General features: G+C 42.2%; 1 protein-coding gene across 1 annotated transcript in view; it reads right to left on the minus strand.

Moving 5' to 3' along the window:
* The window catches only part of ING5 (inhibitor of growth family member 5), a 67,376-nt gene that overhangs the window by 15,655 nt on the left and 31,957 nt on the right, over window positions 1-19,764 (minus strand). Inside the window, exons 3-5 of the mRNA XM_075569508.1 lie at window positions 10,800-10,966; window positions 10,030-10,141; window positions 901-988 (exon numbers count right to left, since the gene is read on the minus strand). Of these exons, the coding sequence (XP_075425623.1) occupies window positions 901-988; window positions 10,030-10,141; window positions 10,800-10,966 (367 nt within the window). The remainder of the gene's footprint in view (window positions 1-900; window positions 989-10,029; window positions 10,142-10,799; window positions 10,967-19,764) is intronic.

The raw sequence follows: 19,764 nt of genomic DNA on the forward strand, positions 1-19,764 counted from the left end.
TCATTATAGGTCCACATTATTATTATATGTGTATATATGTTTTGCTTATGTAATTAAGACATTTACATCATATCGTTATAGCACATATATTTTATTGTATATGTTCCTTAGAGGCGCAGCTTATCTCCCTGTTGTTTGATATATATATATATATGTCTAAAGCAATGACGAAACTATTTTTGATACCTGCTGAAAATCCAGGAGTTTAATTAATGAATGTGCTCTTCCATGTTACGGAGATGAGCTGCAGTTTAAAAGACTAAAGTCTTCTCCACCAAGGGGAAGCAACTTCATGGCATTCGGAATAAGTCTTCTGCTCTCGATTATCACAGTGTAGAGCAGCGGTGCGCAAACTGTGGGGCGCGACCCCCAGGGGGGGCGCGAGACTGCCGACGGGGGGCGCGGGGTTTACAGAGGCCCCGCGCGCTTCCCGAAGGCACTTAAATTAAGTGCCGGGGGAGCTGCAGGGCCTCTGTAAACCATACTTACCCGTGGCTCCGGCGGCTTCCTCCCGGCGTCGCCATGGCAACGCGGCGTCAAAATGACGCTGCGAGGTCATGTGACGTCACGTTGCTATGGCAACGTGACGTCATTACGCCGGAGCGAGGGTAAGTTGGGGTTGGGGGGGGGCGCGGGAGTGAGGGGACCGCCGTTAGGGGGGCGCAGGGAAAAAAGTTTGCGCCCCCCTGGTGTAGAGAACACTTCCCTAATGTTTTATTGCTTTCTTCTAAATTCAAGGGTAATGTTTATGCTCCAAAAATGGGGCCCATGCAGCTATAGAGATTAGTCTAGTTCTCGCGCTCCTAGGCTGCTCACTACACAAGTTTTCTGGGCACAGTTAATTTTCTGGTCATTGTTTCCAGTATACTGACACAAAACAATATAGCCGGAATCGCTCACCCTCCTTTTATTTTCTTCTTCTTCACTGTGTCCTCTTCAGATACCCTGCGGCCCCGGGACCCTCGCTTCTCTTTCTGACCCCGATTTTCTGTTAAAGAAAAAATAAGCACACAAGCAAGGTGAGGCGATGTGCTCCATCACAGTGGGATTTTCAACATCTTTCATAAAACCTCAGGGCTTCAACAAAAAGATTTGGCAATAGCCAATACTGGTCTTTTCCAGACACAATAATTATGTATTTCTATATTATTAATGTAATGGTTACAGGTGCAGTCTTAACTTTTCTGCTCTTTTTTTGCCCATTTTTATTTTAGGTTAATAAAGCCATTTAATAGAGTTCCTTGTGCTTTTCCATGTGATATTTTCCTTATTGTTATGATGTTGAAATCCAGAGATGTCCCCTCCAAAATCATGTGAATGTTAATATGATTAGTTATTTATAAAGCGCCGCCATATTTCACAGCATAGTACAATCAAGGTACTGTGATATAAATTACTTAAACAGAACAGTCTATACGGGATAGATAGGCTAAGTAATAAATGCAAATGTTAGCATTTCTAATGATGTATATTTTAGAGTACCATCAATGTTATGAGCTTTTTCTGTTTGACCTGTTACATGGAACAGCCACTGTAAGTAATTAGAAAGAATTAGTAAATGTTATGAAATGGAAGATTTTTATATATTATATACAATATATACATACATACAGTAGATGAGGCTGAACTTAATGGACATGTGGTCTTTTTTTCAATCTATGCTAAATATAGACAGATAATTAACCTATATTTGTACTTGCAGTATATTGATCCAGAGGGCAGAGACCCCCCCCCCCCCCCCACCAGTGAGAAATATAATGTAATGATATCCTCATAAGGAAAAAATAAATTCCTTCCCGACTCCAAATACTGGCAAATCAGATTACTCCCTGGATCCAAATCTTTCCCATGTTTGCTTATTTGGTATATCCCTGTATACTTTTGTTCAAAAAAAGGTTTGACATCTTTTTAGAAATAATCTATTGTATCTGCCATCACAGTCTCCATGGGTAATGAATTCCACATTTTAACTGCCCTTACTGTAAAGAACCCTTTCCTTTGTTGCTGGTGAAATCTCCTGTCCTCCAATCTTAAGGGATGGCCCTCAGTCCATAAAACGTATATCCTCTGTCATAGTGTCCTTTGTACGGTCCTTGGGATGACTAGTTCTTTTAAAAGCTCCTTGTTCTGTCCCCGAATATATTTGTACAGGCATACCGCGCTATACGAACCTTCACTTTATGGACACTCGCGAGTACGGACATATTTACAATAGCACCATTCCCCCGTGTCCGTACGCTCGCTTCGCAAGTACAGACACTTATTCAGCCCTACAGACCGCCGTAGTTGTGTGATGCGCTGATTCCAATCCCCCAATTGGAAAACAGCAGCTTGCGCATGTGCCTGTGAGTAGGACACAGGCACGTCCTGAACAGCTCCCTACCTCTACCGAAGTGAAAAAATGTAGTGCATTGCAGTGCAAACGCATTCAATTAATACTTTTTTGGGTGTGCTACTAACTTATTAGCAAAACACAAACCAAACTACAAACATGAACCTCATTTTGAGAGTACCCCTATAGCCCAATCCTCTCCCAACACTGCCCACAATTTTCAATTTATCCCAGTGTCTGAAGAGGAGATTACACAAGTGCTCCTCAAATTAAAACTAAGCAGCCAATGTGGACCTGACTTACTGCAATCTCAGTTCCTACAACCTGGTGCCCCAGCCATAGCCAAACCGCTTGCTTCCCTAATCAACTCTATTCTGGCTGCAGGCCATATCCCTAAAACCTGGAAAACTGCCAGCGTTGTCCCAATCTTCATAAGTGGGGACAAAAACACTGTCTCAAACTACAGGCCAATCTCTCTTCCCCCAATACTATCCAAAGTCATGGAAAAGTGTGTTCACACCCAGTTAAGCGATTACTATACCAAAACATATTTCGCTAGCCAATTCTAATTCGGCTTTCGCACCAAACACTCCACGGTAACTACCCTGCTAAAAGTTTGCAATGAAATTCAGTGTGGAATGGAATGGGGACAACTCACTGGTGCAAAATTCCTAGATTTTTGCAAAGCCTTTTGATACTGTTGATCATGGAATCTTGCTTAAACTCCAGAGCCCTGGAATAGGGATGCAGGCTTTAAACTGGTTTAATTCCTACCTATCATGTAGATCCCAACATGTGTATGTTATAACTCCAACCCCTTGGATATCACCTGCGGTATCCAGCAAGGCTCTGTTCTGGGGCCACTATTCTTCTCAGTGTTCATCAATGATCTTCCTACAGCTTGTAAGGGAGCTTCAATACACATGTATGCAGATGGCACAATCTTATATGCACACAGCCATAGCCTCTCTGACCTTGAACACGTGCTTCAATCTGACTTTTTGAGATTTGAAAATTGGATTTCCAAAAACAAACTGGTTTTATACACCAACAAGACTGTAACAATGGTATTTGGGACCAAGGCTACATTTTTAAAGCTTCCAATGAATGAGCTCCAGATCAGAACCAACTTACATAGTAACTCTAAAACCACCCTAGCCCCTGTCACTAGTTTTAAATATTCTGGCATATGGTTTGACTCCCATTTAACATTAGGGTTGCACATCGACACCGTGATATCCAAAACCTATGCCAAACTAAGTGTAGTTTATAGGAACAAATCCTCCCAAGTCTGTGGTCAGAAAGCGCATCGCACAGCAGATATTAATGCCAATAATAGACTATGGGGACGTAGTATTTGGCACGGCACTCCAAACTCACCTTAGCAAACTTGACACCGTCTACAATTCTATATGCCGTTTTGTTCTCCAATGCAACTACAACACACATCACTGAGAAATGCTCAAAGAACTAGATTGGCCATCACTTGAGTCTAGGCGCAAAGTTCACCTTTCCTGTCTTGCTTTCAAATACTTTCTGGGCAAGCTACCCAGCTATCTGAACAAGCTCCTCACTCCTACCACACGCAGCACTTATCTGAGATCTGATGCCAAAAGACTGTTCATGGTCCCATGGTTGAACAAAGTATCCGGTTGCACCTTCTCTTACGTGCACCCCATAACTGGAACAATCTACCGGAGACTCACAGCCGCCACCAGTCTAAATTCTTTCCAAACTAAAGTTACCTCACATTTGAATCTGGTCCGTAACTGTTACATACGCCTATAACATATATTATCTGTAACTGTGCATGCAATGTCGTCTTGTATATAATGTATAACACTGTTCACTTAATGCAACTATGTATTAGTAACCATGATTGGTTGCTCCTCCTACTTCAATGCTGAACATAGAACAGCAGAAGGTACGTAAGGAGATGCCCCAGTCAGAGAACCAGACGATACTGTGACTTGGACTGGTGAAGCAAAGGCGGGCTTTTCAAAGTTGCTCTGTTACGAATTGCAGAGCAACCAGCTTCATTTTTGGAGCTAAGAAAGCCTGCCTTGCTGAGGCCAAGTCAGACGTGAGGTCAAAGGTCTTGTGTTAGAACGTAGCGGTTGCGGCTAAGATTTTTAGCCGGAAAGAGGACCAGGAAGCCCAGGTGGATATTCCAGTCAGGGTAAGCTTTCCGAAGCTGGCGCCCTGCACCTATGTTACCCTAGTTTTCACCACCAGAGCCCCAGTAACTGTGTTTTTCGTCTGTATTTTGTGTATTCATTTTGTGTAGGCGGGTTTACCCGAATAAACAACATTTTATTCCACGACTGTGTTTTGCCTAGAGAATATCCCGGTATAAAAGTGTTAAATGTCCTGGTCTCCTGTGACAGGGAGCATAATTATGTTTATTTCTTCCATCCATTGTCCGTTTAATGTAAGATAAGAGCTGTTTTGCCTTTGCAGCTACTGCATGACTTTGGGCACTATTGCTAACCTGTCTACAAGCACTCCTAAATCCTTCTCCATGAAGGATTCTCCTATTTTATACCTATTTAATTTGTAAAATGCCTGTTTATTCTTGTTTTCCAAATGCATAATCTTACATTTATCTGTATTAAACCTCACCTGGCATTTACCTGCCCAAGTTTCCAGTCTAGCCAAATCCTTCTAGAGAAATTGGATCCTGCTCAGATTCTACTACCTTACACAACTTAGGGCCTCATGCAGTAAAGTCTGATAGAATTTTTTTTTTTTTTTAAATCGCCATTTTTGACAGCGCTCCCATCACTATGCAGAAAACCCCGAACACCAGTGATTGCAAATGTTGCTTACATGGTGAGCAGCTGGCGACTGAGATGGCGATGCCTCTCTCTACGCAAATCTCGGCCAAAATAAAATGTTATTACTAGTGTAGATGAGCAGGGGGTCTCCGGAGCAGAGCCACGATGTTTTCAGGTCCGGGGACCCCCTGCTTCCCGAAATACAGGCCCGTTATGGGGTGCCGTTAGCTCCTATGCATTGAAATATCCCGGTCAAGTGACGCGAGACATCTACATGCAGAGGAGATACCAGCACCCCATAACGGGGCCTGTATCTCGGGAAGCAGGGGGTCCCCGGACCCGAAAACATCAGGGTTGTGCTCTGGAGACCCCCTGCTCATCTACACTAGTAATAAAATTTAAATTAACCACCCCCTGTGCCCCCACATAAAACCATTATTTATTTGAACATACAATTGATAACATAGGCCGACGGGGGTCCCACTGGGCAAAAAAATAAAATAAAAATAAGCCACTTTTCGCCAGTTTCTCATACTTGCTCAATTCTAGTAGCCCCGATTAGCTTATCGAGGCTGATCGCCGCTCTAGAATTGAGATTTCCTCTCCAAATCGTCCCACCAGAAAAAGTTAGCAAGAAGGTGGTGAGAAGCGGCCGATAAGCGGCGAGACAGCACTTAGAAAATAAAAATGCATTTTTCCTGCATTGGATTGATGCCGGGAGACTCCGGAGCGGATATCCATTAATATCACCACCGGAGACCCCCGGCATGAATCTGACGCATGAAAAATGCATTCACAGGCAACTTCATTACTAGTGGCTAACTGCTAAGGCAATGAAGGGGTTACCCACCAGTGCTATGCTTATTGTGGGTAGCAGGGGGTGGATGAAGGTGGTATTTGACCCTTAGTGGGTGGTTAGGCCTTGCGGGGGGGGTTGCGGGTGATCAGGACTACTAGAATTGAGCAAGTTTGAGGAACTGGCTTATCGCCGCGTGTTTGGCGATTTTGTTTTCCTCTGCAAAATCAGAGTTTACTGAATCGCTGTAGGCTTTGCTGGCGATAAGTGGCTTATCGCTGCTTAATGCATCAAGCCCTTTAGTGTCTTGAGCAAAGATGGAGACTTTGTCCTCTATGCCAGTGGTGTGCAAAGTGAGGGGCGCAGGGATTACAGAGGCCTCGCGCGCTTCCCAAAGGCATTTTAATTAATGCTGGGGGAGCTGCAGGGCCTCTGTAAACCTTATTTACATTGATTCAGACACTCCTGGTGACACGTCGCCATGGCAACGCGGCAGGTTCATGTGACATCACGTTGCCATGACAACGTGACGTCATGACGTCTGAATCAAGGTAAGAGGGGGGGGGGGCGCAAGGAGAGGGGGGAAAGCTAGCAGTGGGGCGCAGGGGGAAAAGATTGCGTCCCACTGCTCTATGCCAACCTCAAGGTCATTATTAAACAAGTTAAAAAGCAGGGGTCCCAGTACCGATCCCTGAGGTATTCCACTCACGACTTTAGCCCAACCTGAAAAAGTTCCAGTTATGACTACCCTCTGTTGTCTGTCCTTCAACCAGTTTTCAATCCAGGTGCAAATATTTATACAGAGTCCAATTTGCTTTATACTAACCTATTGTGTGGATCCGTATCAAAATCCTTTGCAAAATCGAAGTAAACCACGTCAACTGCATTACCCTGGTCTGAATTCATACTTACCTCCTCAAAGAAACTAATAAGGTTAGTTTGGCCTATACTTCATAAATCCATGCTGACAATTACTAATAATGTTATCAATTAGGTATTGCTGAATATTATCGCGTACTAAACCTTCAAGTAGCTTCCTCCCTATTGATGTTAAGCCTACAGATCTGTAATTCCCTGGTTGTGATCTATCTCCCTTTTTAAATATAGGCACGTCTGCTTGTGATACTGAGCCTGTGGAAATGGAGTCCTTGAATATTACATGTAATGGGTTGGCTATTACTGAATTTAGCTCCTTAAGAACTCTTGGATATATACCATCAGGGCCAGTAGCTTTATTTTCATAATTTTTTATCAAGCCATCTATGAACTTCTTCCTCAATTAACCAATTGTTTGTTAATATAGAGGTTGTGGCTTCCTCCCGCGACACTATTACTACAATTGATTCTTCCCTGGTAAATACAGAGGCAAAGAATACGTGTGTGATATATATATATATATATATATATATCTCAAAAATGAATAGACGATACCGTTCTGTGGCTAACAAAATGCCTTTATTTGTGCGAGCTTTCGAGATACACGGATTTCTTCTTCCGGCAATGTTATATTGAATAAAGCAAGCAAGTGTTAAACTTAAAAACAGTGCATCTTAGAATATGACTAGAGCTCATCCCTCCCCCTTGTGAAGTGTGCGATTTATGACTTGAGGTGTTAAATAGTCCCTGATTGTGAGAGATGTAAGAGTGTGTGTGTGTGTAAGTAAGTATTTAAATATAAATAATGAGCCCACCGTGTATACAGCACGTTACTAAAGGTGTGTGTGGAGTGGGTGTATATCGATGGTGTGGGTAGGTGTGGCATTACTAAAAGTGTGTGTAGATACTAAGTGGTCCTATTGGTATAGGATTACAGTCATAGAGTATTTGTCGCACAAATAAAAGCATTTAGTTAGTGACAGAACGGTATCGTCTGTTCATTTTTGATTATTAAAGCTCGGCTAACACGGTACTGATACACACACACACACACACACACACACACACACACACACACACACACACACACAATATCCATGAAGAATTGGAAGGCTCCCAGGGGGTTGGGAGGGAGAAGATGGAATTACAACTAAAATCTTGAAAGAAGCTGGGGTAGTAGAAAGAAAAAATCCTTGCAAAACATTGTGCTTGAAGAACAGGAAGATTCCAGAGGAATGAAGTAATGGCATAGTTATCTTCATCCACAAGAAATTAGACAAAGACGACCCCAAGAACTACAAACCAAAATCAGTCTACTTCCAATCACTTAAAAGATTTTTACAAAGATACTAATCTGTTACAACAGACCATGGGCTTTGCCCAGCCTAGAGAACAAGCAGGATTTTGCAGTAGATACAACACAATGGACCACACCCAAGTCATACAAGTATTCATTACCCTAAGTAATGAATACGATCTACCACTCAGTTTAGGATTCGTAGATTACGAAAAAGCATTTGATTTTGTCTGCACACCAGCAATCCTAGATGCATTAAAAAAACATGTTGAAGAAGCAAAATGTGGACATTATAAAGAACATTTACGAGAATGCCACATAATCTATTAGATTACATGAAGGTACAAGCAAAATAAGAATCAGTAAGGAAGTGCGAAAGGGAGACACCATGTCACCAAAGCTTTTCTCTGCAACACTTGTTCAAGACAGATTGGTAAGAAAAAGGAAATTAAAATCATCAGTGAATATTTGAGTCACTGCCGATTTGCAGATCACTTATTTCTGCCACAATTCAAAAAGGCCTCCAGCAACAAAATTGGAGAACTCATTGAAGCAAGTAAGAATGTGAGCCTCCGTATCAATCTCAGCAAGACCAAAAGTGTCAAGTCAGCAAAGGTTAAAATAAATGGAATAGAAGTAGTCTAAGACTAGGTCTACCATGGCTGGCAAATAACAATAGATGGGAACTTTTGAATTAAATCCATAGGAGAATGAAGATGGAGCGCATTTGGAAGAAACAAGACAATATTTCAAGGGAACCTTCCATGGTGCCGCAAGAAAAGTTTTTGTTCAGTGTATTCTGCCCATGCCCATGTGTGGATGTTCAAGTTTGACCCTAAGTGCAAAGATAATTCAGAAGCTTCAAACAACCCAAAGAAGTATGGAGAGATATATGCTGGGTATTACCTGTAGATACAGGAAAAATAATGAACGAGTTTGAAACCAAACAAAAGTCTGACATCACAAGAGTGAAGAAATTAAAATGGCAGTTGGCCGGACACATCGCCAGAAGAAATGACCCTCGTTGAACAAAGACGATACTAGACTGGATTCCAAGAGCGATTAAAAGATGATTATCAAAAGTAAGATGGGATGAAATCATAAAAATGTGCTTGAGCAACTTGGAGAAGGCTTGTAACCTCAATATGTGGAAGATCATTGGGGATGCTTTCATCCAGCAGTGGATCGACAAGTCCTGAAGACAATATATATATAAAAATAAAAAAAAGATACCGAAACACAGAATTCATTTAAGTATACCTGGATAGGCAAGATGAGAAGTAAAACTAAATTTCTAAAAGATTCAAAATCGCTGCTCGAACGCATTTTTGCAGTGACACCAAATAATGTTCAAGACTTTAAGATGTGAAGAAGAATTAAAGATGAAAGCAATGACAAAACAGAAAAAGAGAGAAACACCAGTTTATTTGCCTTGTTGGTCGCAAAACAGATGAACCCTTCTGAAGGTTGACAGCTCATGTACAAAGTCAGGGCTCATGTATTCTCCCAAGCAGGGTCAGTCCTTACATAATACCCACAGGCAATTCCAGGTTTCACAGAAATCGGGTCTACATAGAGTTAACGCATCACTCCAAGATTAAATGGTCCCTCTCAACCAATGACAATAGCAAAAACTCTGGTATCTTGTCCAGACACTGTCATGGATCAGGTACCTCTTCTAGGCACTTCCTGACATTACCAACGCTCAGGTAAAGATGTAGCAGATTTTATTGCACCGTTGCTTAAAACGCTAAACACTATTTAAAGACGCACTAAAGTCGGTTACATCTTAACCTCACCCAAGCACTCCCCAACCTTGTCAATGCTTATTCTTTTTAAAGCAGTTTATTTCTGCATTTTCTCACCCAGGCAGTTCCTGGTTTCATGTACCTCATCTTAGGTACAGCCAGGGTAGGCTAGCGCCCTGTCTGAGTATAAGTGAGATGCTCACTTTTTATACCCCGTCCTGCTGGACTGTCAAACTCCGTCCCTTCCAGCTTCTCTTTCAGGTCGGCCTCAAAACGTGCCAGGTCTGCGTCCAGCCGCCGGATGTGTTTGTCCACCTATTGAGAGAGATCCACAAGCCATGTCATCCAAGAGCCCTTATCCCAAACACGCTCCCGCAACCCCCCCAAAAATCTACTATCTGCTTCCAGCCTACTATAGGGTTAGGTGAGAGGGAATAGCACATCCTGCTTACTGGGGCTTACACAGAGAGCAAAAAAAAAAAATAACCTCTATCAAAATATTTCATCAATGTATATCGGCTTCATAAGAAAGACTTAATCAATCTTAAAACCAGATAGTTTCATTTGTTTTTTGTAAAGAATTTTTTTATTTTTTTAGTTGCTTTTTAAAATCGTATTTGGTAATTATTGTTCTGTTATTTCTTGACTAACAGAGGCAGCTCAGTGTCTAGAAATAAACAAAGGAAAATGTGATAACTATGCTTTTTTTTTTTTTTAGCATGTACATTTAGCCATGTAAACAGGCCACTGCACTTATTTCACTTTTCGTCTATGGAGGGAGGGAGGGCGTGCCCCTTAAAACCAATGGCAATAATTCAATTTGGACCCACACTAGACTGCGTTTTTAAAGTCTTTTAAATTATTTTGTTCAGGCTAAATATGGCAAAATCACATTGGCAACTGAACTACAAAACCATCCTGACTTATTTGCCGGCCAATTACAGTTTTGTATCTATCCCGTACCCCCGCTCACCATCTCATAAGTCTGCATGGCGAGCTGCACCTTGTCATCGCTGTACTCTTTGCACTTGCTGTAGGCACACTGGATGCGTTGAAGGTGCTGCACCCTCTGCTCGGACGAAAGGTCCCGTACTTTGGCGATGTATTCAGCAGCCAGTGCGTCAATCTCCTTCTTCTTATCTGTTCCAAAAGTAACAGCTAGAGTCAAGTCCTGTGGCATAACCCTTAAGCTAGTGGTTCCCAAACGGCATTAAACCGCGGCATTCCTCGTTAAAATCAAAACCACACACACACACACACACACACACACACATCTTGCTTTTCCGACCTCCATTCTGTATTTGGTACAGAAAGCAATAAGTATACTACATAGTAATATAGATCACTTGGGTAATAATGCAGGAAAACGGCTTTCTTTCTGGGATCCCCTCTCCCCCCATTCTTATTCCTTTTGTATCAACCAGCGTATATATTCACCTGTCACTAATTCTTAGTGTACAGAGATAGGCAGCCCCCAGGTTGGGAAACACGGCCTTAACCCTGCTTGTTGCCAAAAGATGCACAAAAATACTTAAAAGCACTAAGCCGTGGGGATATAGATAGGTACGTACACACACACACACACACACACACACACACACACACACACACCTCTAGCTAAAACTGGAAGTGTCCCCATAGCAGATCTGGGGACCCCCTGATCCCTTTAATTTAACTGGCAGATAGGTAAAAATATAAGGCAAAGATGGCCGCAGGGTGGAGTAGTAGGAAGCCACAACTAAATCATCAGCTGTGCAACTTCCTACTGACCCATGGGAATGAGGCTTGAATGGCAGTCATTTTGATTCCATGAAAGAGAACTGAAGCCCTCCCCCCCGCCCCCCTCTCTTAGTCCCCCATTTAAGCATAGACATATGGGGCTTTATTGCTTACTCAGGTTGAAAGTAGAGCAAGAACTTCTGGTTTGTCTGCTTACGACGAAAGGCTCCCTCATAGACCCACCACTCACTATTCTTATGCAGCTACAATAAAGTAGAGTTATTCACAGCAGACAAACATGGATACATGTTTGATCTCCAAGAAGAAACCAGGTCCATAGCGGACTAGGAGAAAGGGAAATATTGAATACAAGTTTCACACTCTTTCATCCCCATGGCAGCATAGACCTATAGGAATGTAACAGAACACTTGTTAAAAAAAAAAAAAACAGGGAGAGATTAACCTACTAAACCACAGCACAAATAACTTTATGTCCAAAAGCAAATGTATGTCTAACCCTTCCTGCCCGGCTCCTAGAGAATCGACATCAAATGTCTCTTGGATTGGCTTTGTCAGTGTTGATTATATCATCAGGGTGCTGGATTTTAGCAGGCTGGGCAATAGTAGTGCAATTAAGGGCGCCAGGAATTTTATTCATACAAACTGCATCTTTATTAATCATCATCGATAAAGTCTCATATACATCGCATTACTTTGTGTATAGTTTCATCATGGTTCACTGCGTGTGCTTCCCTAGCTGCCCCCAATCTCGGCCTGCTAGGAAGGTTCTGAGGCTTTACGAACTCCTTTTACCCAAGTAATCCCTCTGCTGCTTAGCGTCAGTAGTGCTCCATCTCCTTTGGGCCTCTGAAGGGCTTTGTAGTACTCTGTCTGTATCCTAGTCTCAGATACTGAATTCCATCTCGTGGCCTTCTGGGTGCGAGTAATCTATGGACCCTCTGATGGGACTGATCCAACTATGCTTCAGGGCTGCAGCTGAGAGAGCACTTTCTGGTCATAAGGCCTCTATGCGAATCAGAAGAGTAGGGTGGTGCCATTCCTAGGGACGCCATCTGAACAGGGCACTGTCCCATACTAGAAAACAACTTACCATAAACTAGACATATCTATATTATAACCCTATATACACTATTCAGTGAGGTCCCTCACCTGTGTCTCATCCGTGGTATGTATGTATGTATGTATGTATATCTACCGTGTTAGCCGAGCTTAATAATCAAAAATGAATAGACTATACTGTTCTGTGGCTAACGAAATTCTTTTATTTGTGCGAGCTTTCGAGACACGCTGATCTCTTCTTCCAGCAGTGTTAAAATGGATAAAGCAAGATAGGTTTTTACTTAAAAACAGTGCATCTTGGAATCCATCTGTGACTGAAGCCTGAATAATCAGAGGGATTTATTAAATAAAAAACATGGACAAAAAAGCACTGATACAGTCAGTGTATCACAGGCCTGTGTGAGTATTAATTTATTTTTATTGGCTACTCACCCATCCCGTTTAAATATACCATTCACAGTGCATTGACTGCGGTTCATCAGGACCCTTGTGCCTGTATTTGGTATTAGGCAAGTCTGGTTATATAACTAGCCAGTCTCCCCTTTTATTATTGTTTTTTTATTCTGGTGTTACTCATCCGCGCTCCCCTTGTTCTTTGTTTCTCTTACAGGGAGGAAAAGGGTCACTGAAACAGTCAAGGGGTCCCTAATATAACAGGAGGGGCTGCCCAGGTCACCCGAACGCTGGTATAAGGAGTTTAGGGGATACTCCAGCCAGGTATACGGCTGAGAAGTTTTTTTTATTAGACTAAAGAAAAGTCCCAGTTTGCAGAGTACAAGGGATATGGCTGGGGGGACAGACAATTTAGTTCTCCCTCTATCCCTCACCCCCAAAAGACTTAAGGGATTTCTAATAAAGTGTGCCAAGCATGTTAGTATGTCACCCTAACTCTGGTACAAGGGGTTTAGGGGATACTCCAGCCAAGGATAAGGCCTAGAGGGTTTTATTAAAATAAGAAGTTTATTTATTGAGTGTCAGAGATATGGCTAGTGAGGAAAAAACACAGTTACAGTTTTCACTCTATCTCCCACACCAAATAGACTTGGCACCTTTTAATAAAGAAGAGTAGAAAAGTATCGTTTATTAAAGCTGGTATGGGGGTTCGGACCGACCCAAAGAAGCCTTGCGGAGACCGCAAGAAACAGCTACAGGACTTTAAGCAAAAAGGCTTCTAAGTCACACTTTCAGTACCATTTGGAGTGGACTAAATACTTTATTTCAACTAGAAAAGTCAGTTTGTCAACCCCAAACCCACAGCAAGTGTATTTTCTTCTGCATATTGTAATCCAATGTGCGTTTGCCTGTTTCTACGGAATAAATCACAATTTATTTTACTTATTGTCTTTGCTCAGTGATATGATCCCGGTATAAATATGCAAGTACCTGGTCCTCCGTGACATGGCCACCTTATTATGGTTCATATTATGGCCAGAGTCTGAGGGCTTGGTCCCGCTGTGTTGGACCGCGCACGCGACTGCGCTACTCACCATCGCCCGATAGCCTCCCGAGCCGGTCCCAGACCCTCCTCACTGCACGGCTGACTACGCGCTGTGACGCGTCAGCCAGCAGGGGATACACGATTATCGTGTTCCAGAGCGTTGACGCGTCACTTGGTGCGCTGGTGAGCCTATCATCACCGGGGGGCTGAGCTTCCCCCACCTCCAAAAAGGTAGGGCGGGGGGGAGTGTGTGTATATGTGTGTGTTGTGCACCCGATCTGCCCCCCTACCCCTCTCCTCCCGGACCCACAACCTCCCGGGTACGTGAGGTGCTAATGAATGCATCTAAAGGACATTTTACATTTTCAAGATGAAGGAAGGCCAGGCGACATTGTGGGCAAGTCAAGTAGTTGACACTGCAAGGGATCTAATTGAGCCGCCCGCGGACCCACAACTTCCTCCACCCCTCTCCCCGGGCTCAGTGTGCCCAGTGCCGTGGGCGGGCAAGACCTCGCTTGTCATTGAGCTCGGGAGGGAAGCCTTCCAAAAGCCTTAGGCTGCGCCCACCCGACCCGCTTTGACCACGCCCCTCCACACCAAAAAAGTTAACTGCAGATCGCGGTGCAGTGACTTGCAAGTGCCGCCGGCAAGCAAGGCGGTCGTGTGCAGCAGGGCCTTAGCCCGAGACATGTTCGCCGACAGGACTGTCTCTTGTTCCGCGTGTGATGCAGACACACACACACACACACAAACACAAAGATACTGCATTCACAAGTGAGGTCATAGGTGCCCAAAAACCTGCAAATATGCTACAAATAATGGTGGCTGGTGGTGCTCCTGGGACAAATAAATATGACCAAGACAAAAGAGAGAAAAAAAAAAAAGTCCCAGAAGAAGCACTCGGGATAACCAAAAAATGACAAATTTATTAAAACACACATATAAAAAAAAAACCAAGCTATATTTAAAAAAAAAAAAAAAAAAAAAAAAAAAAAATACATACATATATATCCACAGAGGACCCCTAAGTAACCTCAACAGAATGAAATACGATTGCTGTGCAAAATACAAAGTCAACATCAGATGCAAAGGACACAGATGATACAGAGAACAAATGCTCACTATACGGTCACGATCGGCCGGTCATAAGAAGTAGAACAGGCGAGTACCCATGCATACAAACGGAACTACGTGATAATTCTATATGGGTGGCCGTACAAGGAGCCAAATCTCACTAGACAGTGAGTGAGACTGCAATATGCATACAGGAATGACCAGGTCAAACCGTAATGATTGAGCTGAAGAACACACATGTTAAATATGTAAGCTGAAGGATAAATCCTACAAATTATATCCTGTCAGTCATGTCATAAATAACCCAAAGGTCAGCGTGAGGTGTGTAGATATTGAGAACACACTATATGACAGACTGCTGCCATGTAGTAGGTAGAATAGTATGCTGATTTAGCAATGAATAATAGCCAGAGGGGCTTGAGCCCAAGATAAATAAAGTCCAGAACACAAAACTAAAGGCTCTACCTGCAAATACAATATCTTGAAGGCATCCTAACATAGCGAGTACCAAGTGTAAAATAAGTGTAGATACTCAGCCACAGAAGTCCTTGCTGACTATGTGAACGTTCAAAAGGCAGTAATGATGAACAGCACATCAGAATAATGCTGAAAGTCCAAAGTTCACACAAATATAGTGTACAAGTGTGAGCATATAGGTATAAAGAGATGGGGTCCCGGCATAGCACTCCCACATGACATACGTTTCGTATTGAGGGCTTCTTCCGGGAGTAATGCGTAATATGGTATGTTGAACATAATGACTATGGACAAGTTTGTCCCTGAGATTAGGGGACCTTCTACTCGTAAGGCTTGCCCTTTCTCCCAGTGCTTTCTTAAGAGCAGAATCAGTCAAAAGTATGCTCCCATGCTTTTGAAGAACATTTCTCAAATTGGGCCACTGATGACTATAGGTCCCAATGAATATATTTTTTTTGGCCAATATCAGTGGTCTTCGATATAGGCTGTAAAAGCGATTTTCTATTGCGTTATCAGGTAAATGCGTTGTCTATGCTATACATTACATTCATATATACATGGCTAGGATTCTGCCTAGGTCACCCAGCACCATGTGATAAGGGATGAAGCATTACAATGTGTGGACTCAAATAATTAACCCTTTACAGCATTGTAATCCCAAAGGGGGGTTACATATGGATGGACAACCAGGTAGCTGCATTGCACATTTGTTCTGTAGATGTCAGCTTTCTCTGCCCATGATACTGCTGCGATACCAAACCTAATCCATCCGATTATAAAAACTATGCTTCCTATTCTTGATTTTTCTTTTTAATAATATTGTCCTTTGTACATATACATTTAATACTCTGACCACATCCAAGCAAAGCAGAGCCTGCTCATTCCAATTTCAGGCAACTGGACAAAGTTAAGGAACAAGAATTTCTTGATTTGCATGAAAAGGAGACTACATGGGGTGCATGCACGTATTGCAATCTTATCGTTATGATTATTCAAATATGAGGGTTTCAAAAATAAGATCTGTAATTCATGGAAACTTTGCCATGACAAGTGCTGTCAAAAATAAGTTTTTAATGAGTATTTTTAATCTATATATCTTCCAATGGTTCAAATGTGCCGATTGTTAATTGATTCAATACCAGATTTAAAAATTCCATGAGGGTAAAGCTTTGATAACTTTTCCGAACCTAGAAGTTGCTTTGCTGAAAGCACATAACCTGACTCTTCAAAATACAAAAAAAATTGTAACGAAAAACCATAACACGAGTGACGTCACGGTACGAATAGGCTCCCGCACGTTGTGCGCAAAAAACTATGTGGGGTCTCGTCACATGCGCAGTAGTGACCGGGCTCTGGCACACATGCGCAGTAGTGACCGGGCTCTGGCGCACATGCGCAGTGGCAGCTGGACTCGGTGCTTGGGAGACAGAGGCTCCCAGAGATGCACACAGGCAGGCAGACAGACACACACAGTTAGAATAACTATATAAGTGTGAATAGCTAAAAACAAGTGTATGCCGAGCATGCGTGCTCCAAGTCAAACTTCTTTGCAGTTTGCCACAGACTTGTGTTTTGAATTTTAATTAAAAATATCACCATCATAAATACAATATCTGTGGCAAAACAGCAACCAAAGACAAAGAAGTCAATAACATTAATGAAATTTGCAGCAAGGGTTCAAATGGTGGTGCTAGAGTCCCTGTGGATCACCCATGTCAGCACTGTGCTTCTTATTTGTGTTATTAAATGTTCAACTACTTGTAGAAATCTTCTAATAATCCTGTTTGTTTTCCAGTAATGCAGATTGTGCAGAAACCTGAAGTTCAAAGAGTTTAGACTAAGACCATTGTCAAGACTATCTTGTAAAATTTCTATCAATGATACAGAATAATCAGAAAAATCTTGGTTCGTCTTCTTACACCAGTCAGTTACATAGCCATATATGGTGGTATAGTGATAAAGTTGAAGTATTCATTGCTGACAATGTTGCAATCGCATTTTCCGAACATCCCTGCCAGTGCTTGCCGTTTAATCATCATGTCGCTTGTGGCAATTTTTTTCGGCTCCTGGTGTGGGACTGAGCCTGGTCTCAACATGTCCTGAAGTCCTGGCATCTTCCAATTTAAGCCTATCACCATATTAACCAGTTGGGCAAACCACATGCTACTTGGCCAATATGCTACACAAACCACACGTTACTAGGCTGTTTGTCCTTGTTTCTGCAAGAACAGAGGAAATATGCAGACCAGCTCTAAGTTCCACAGGAAGCTGAAAGCATCCACCTGACTGGCATGATGATGCAAATATGTGTAGCAGAACAACCTTCTTGTTGTGATAAACCTTATGGCGACCTATCCGAGGCGTACCCCCCACAATGCACCAGCTGATAGAATATTCTGTCATCCCATTCACCTGAATGAATGATCGTTCGACCAAAAATTCGGCTGCTGTAGTTCGGCATCCAGGATTATGAAGCTCTGAAGTTGTACAAGTGGAGTTCTGCCCATGATATAATAGATGTTGTTAGCGCCAAGAGTCTTCCGCTTCTAGTCCCTCCTTGTTTTACAATATATATATTTCACTGTGGCAAGGTTGTCTGATTTTATTTTTTACATTCGTGTCCTGAATGTGTTTGAAAAAATATCAAAACAGTCACTGCATGTTTGCTGGAAGTTTGTTATAAGACTTCGTTCAACTGCCCAATTGTTATCCCCAGAGACAGCGTGTATTCTGTAGATTGTGGCGCACACACACGCTCTGTATGTTTTGGGTCTTTGTTCCACTGCTCCAGGAAGTTCTTCTGCAGTAGTCTCATATGGAACCCCGCTCATTTTGCAAAAACTTAGTGTTGAAGCAAACTTTACCAATAATCTATGCAATCCATTGCCGACTCAGCATGAGTGCCTTAATGTTATGGCCTGGCTTCTGATTTGCTGCCCCTTGTCTCAGGGAAGGTAGATTCTTCCCTGTACTGTCTGGAACATGACTCCCAAAATTTTGAAAGACTGAGATGGGGTTAGTTGGCTTTTCTCTGTTTATTATTCAACTGTGCTATTCCAGGAATTTGATTAGTGTGTGTGATATACTAACAGATGTTTGTCTTGATATTGTATTAACAAATCGTCCAGGTATGGATAAATCTGGATACCCTTTTTCTCAGCTCAGCCTCTAATGGAACTACCTTGGTAAAGGTCCTTAGGGATGTCGCTAATCCAAATGGGAGGGCAGCATATGGATAATGTATCCCTTTTATTGCCAACCTGAGATCTCTGGTTCTGTGTGGCAGGTACATGCATATATGTGTTCTTCAGGTCTAGAGATACACACCAGTCTTTTAACCCGACTGCTTGAATAATTGTGTTCAGTGAGACCATGTTGAATGTTCTTACTTGGAGAAAGGTATTCATCCTCCTGAGATTTTATAAAGCTTTGAACTCTCAAGATACTTTCCTTACCAGAAATATTCTAGAATAGATTCCTATACTTTTTTGAGAGCAAGTGACTTTCATTATAACATTGTCAAGTCAGCTAGAAAACGGTCTAATGCTTTAATTTCTAAGCAAGATCTCAGATACCTGGAAATTACAAATATTTTCTCTCACGATTGAATGAACTCTAGATGGTAAACTGAGAAGATGACCTGGAGAACCCATCTGTCTTTCACTGATTGGGCCCATATGAACAATGCAAACTGTGTCACTTGTCTCTCCCACAGTGAACTGTAGGGTTCTCCTTATTTCATACAAAGGTTCTCCTTCCAAATGAAAAAGATTACCGTGGCCAACTCTCTATGCTGGTTATCATGAAAAAGGATATTCAAGGACGATAGGCCTTTGTATCTCTGTAAGGCATCCGGTCTTGCAGAGGATTATAAAACTGCCTATACTTCTCTCTTGCAGAAGGAATGCACTTCCTCCTGACACCCTGGATATTATTGCATACAGCTTTAAGAGAATAGCGCTTTGTAACGAGAGTACTTGCCACTAGTAAGAATCCCTATTATTGGTGCACAACAGACCATAAAATATATAGATCCAATGATGCTCATACTGAGTCTGTTAAAATGATACACTTTATTAAGACCAAATGTCTACACAATATTTTATAGTTAAAGTTAAAATTGGTTTCCTTGCTAGGTATTTTGTTTGTA

This window comes from Ascaphus truei, chromosome 14 (genome assembly GCF_040206685.1).
Source record: "Ascaphus truei isolate aAscTru1 chromosome 14, aAscTru1.hap1, whole genome shotgun sequence".
NCBI classification, from domain to species: domain Eukaryota; kingdom Metazoa; phylum Chordata; class Amphibia; order Anura; family Ascaphidae; genus Ascaphus; species Ascaphus truei.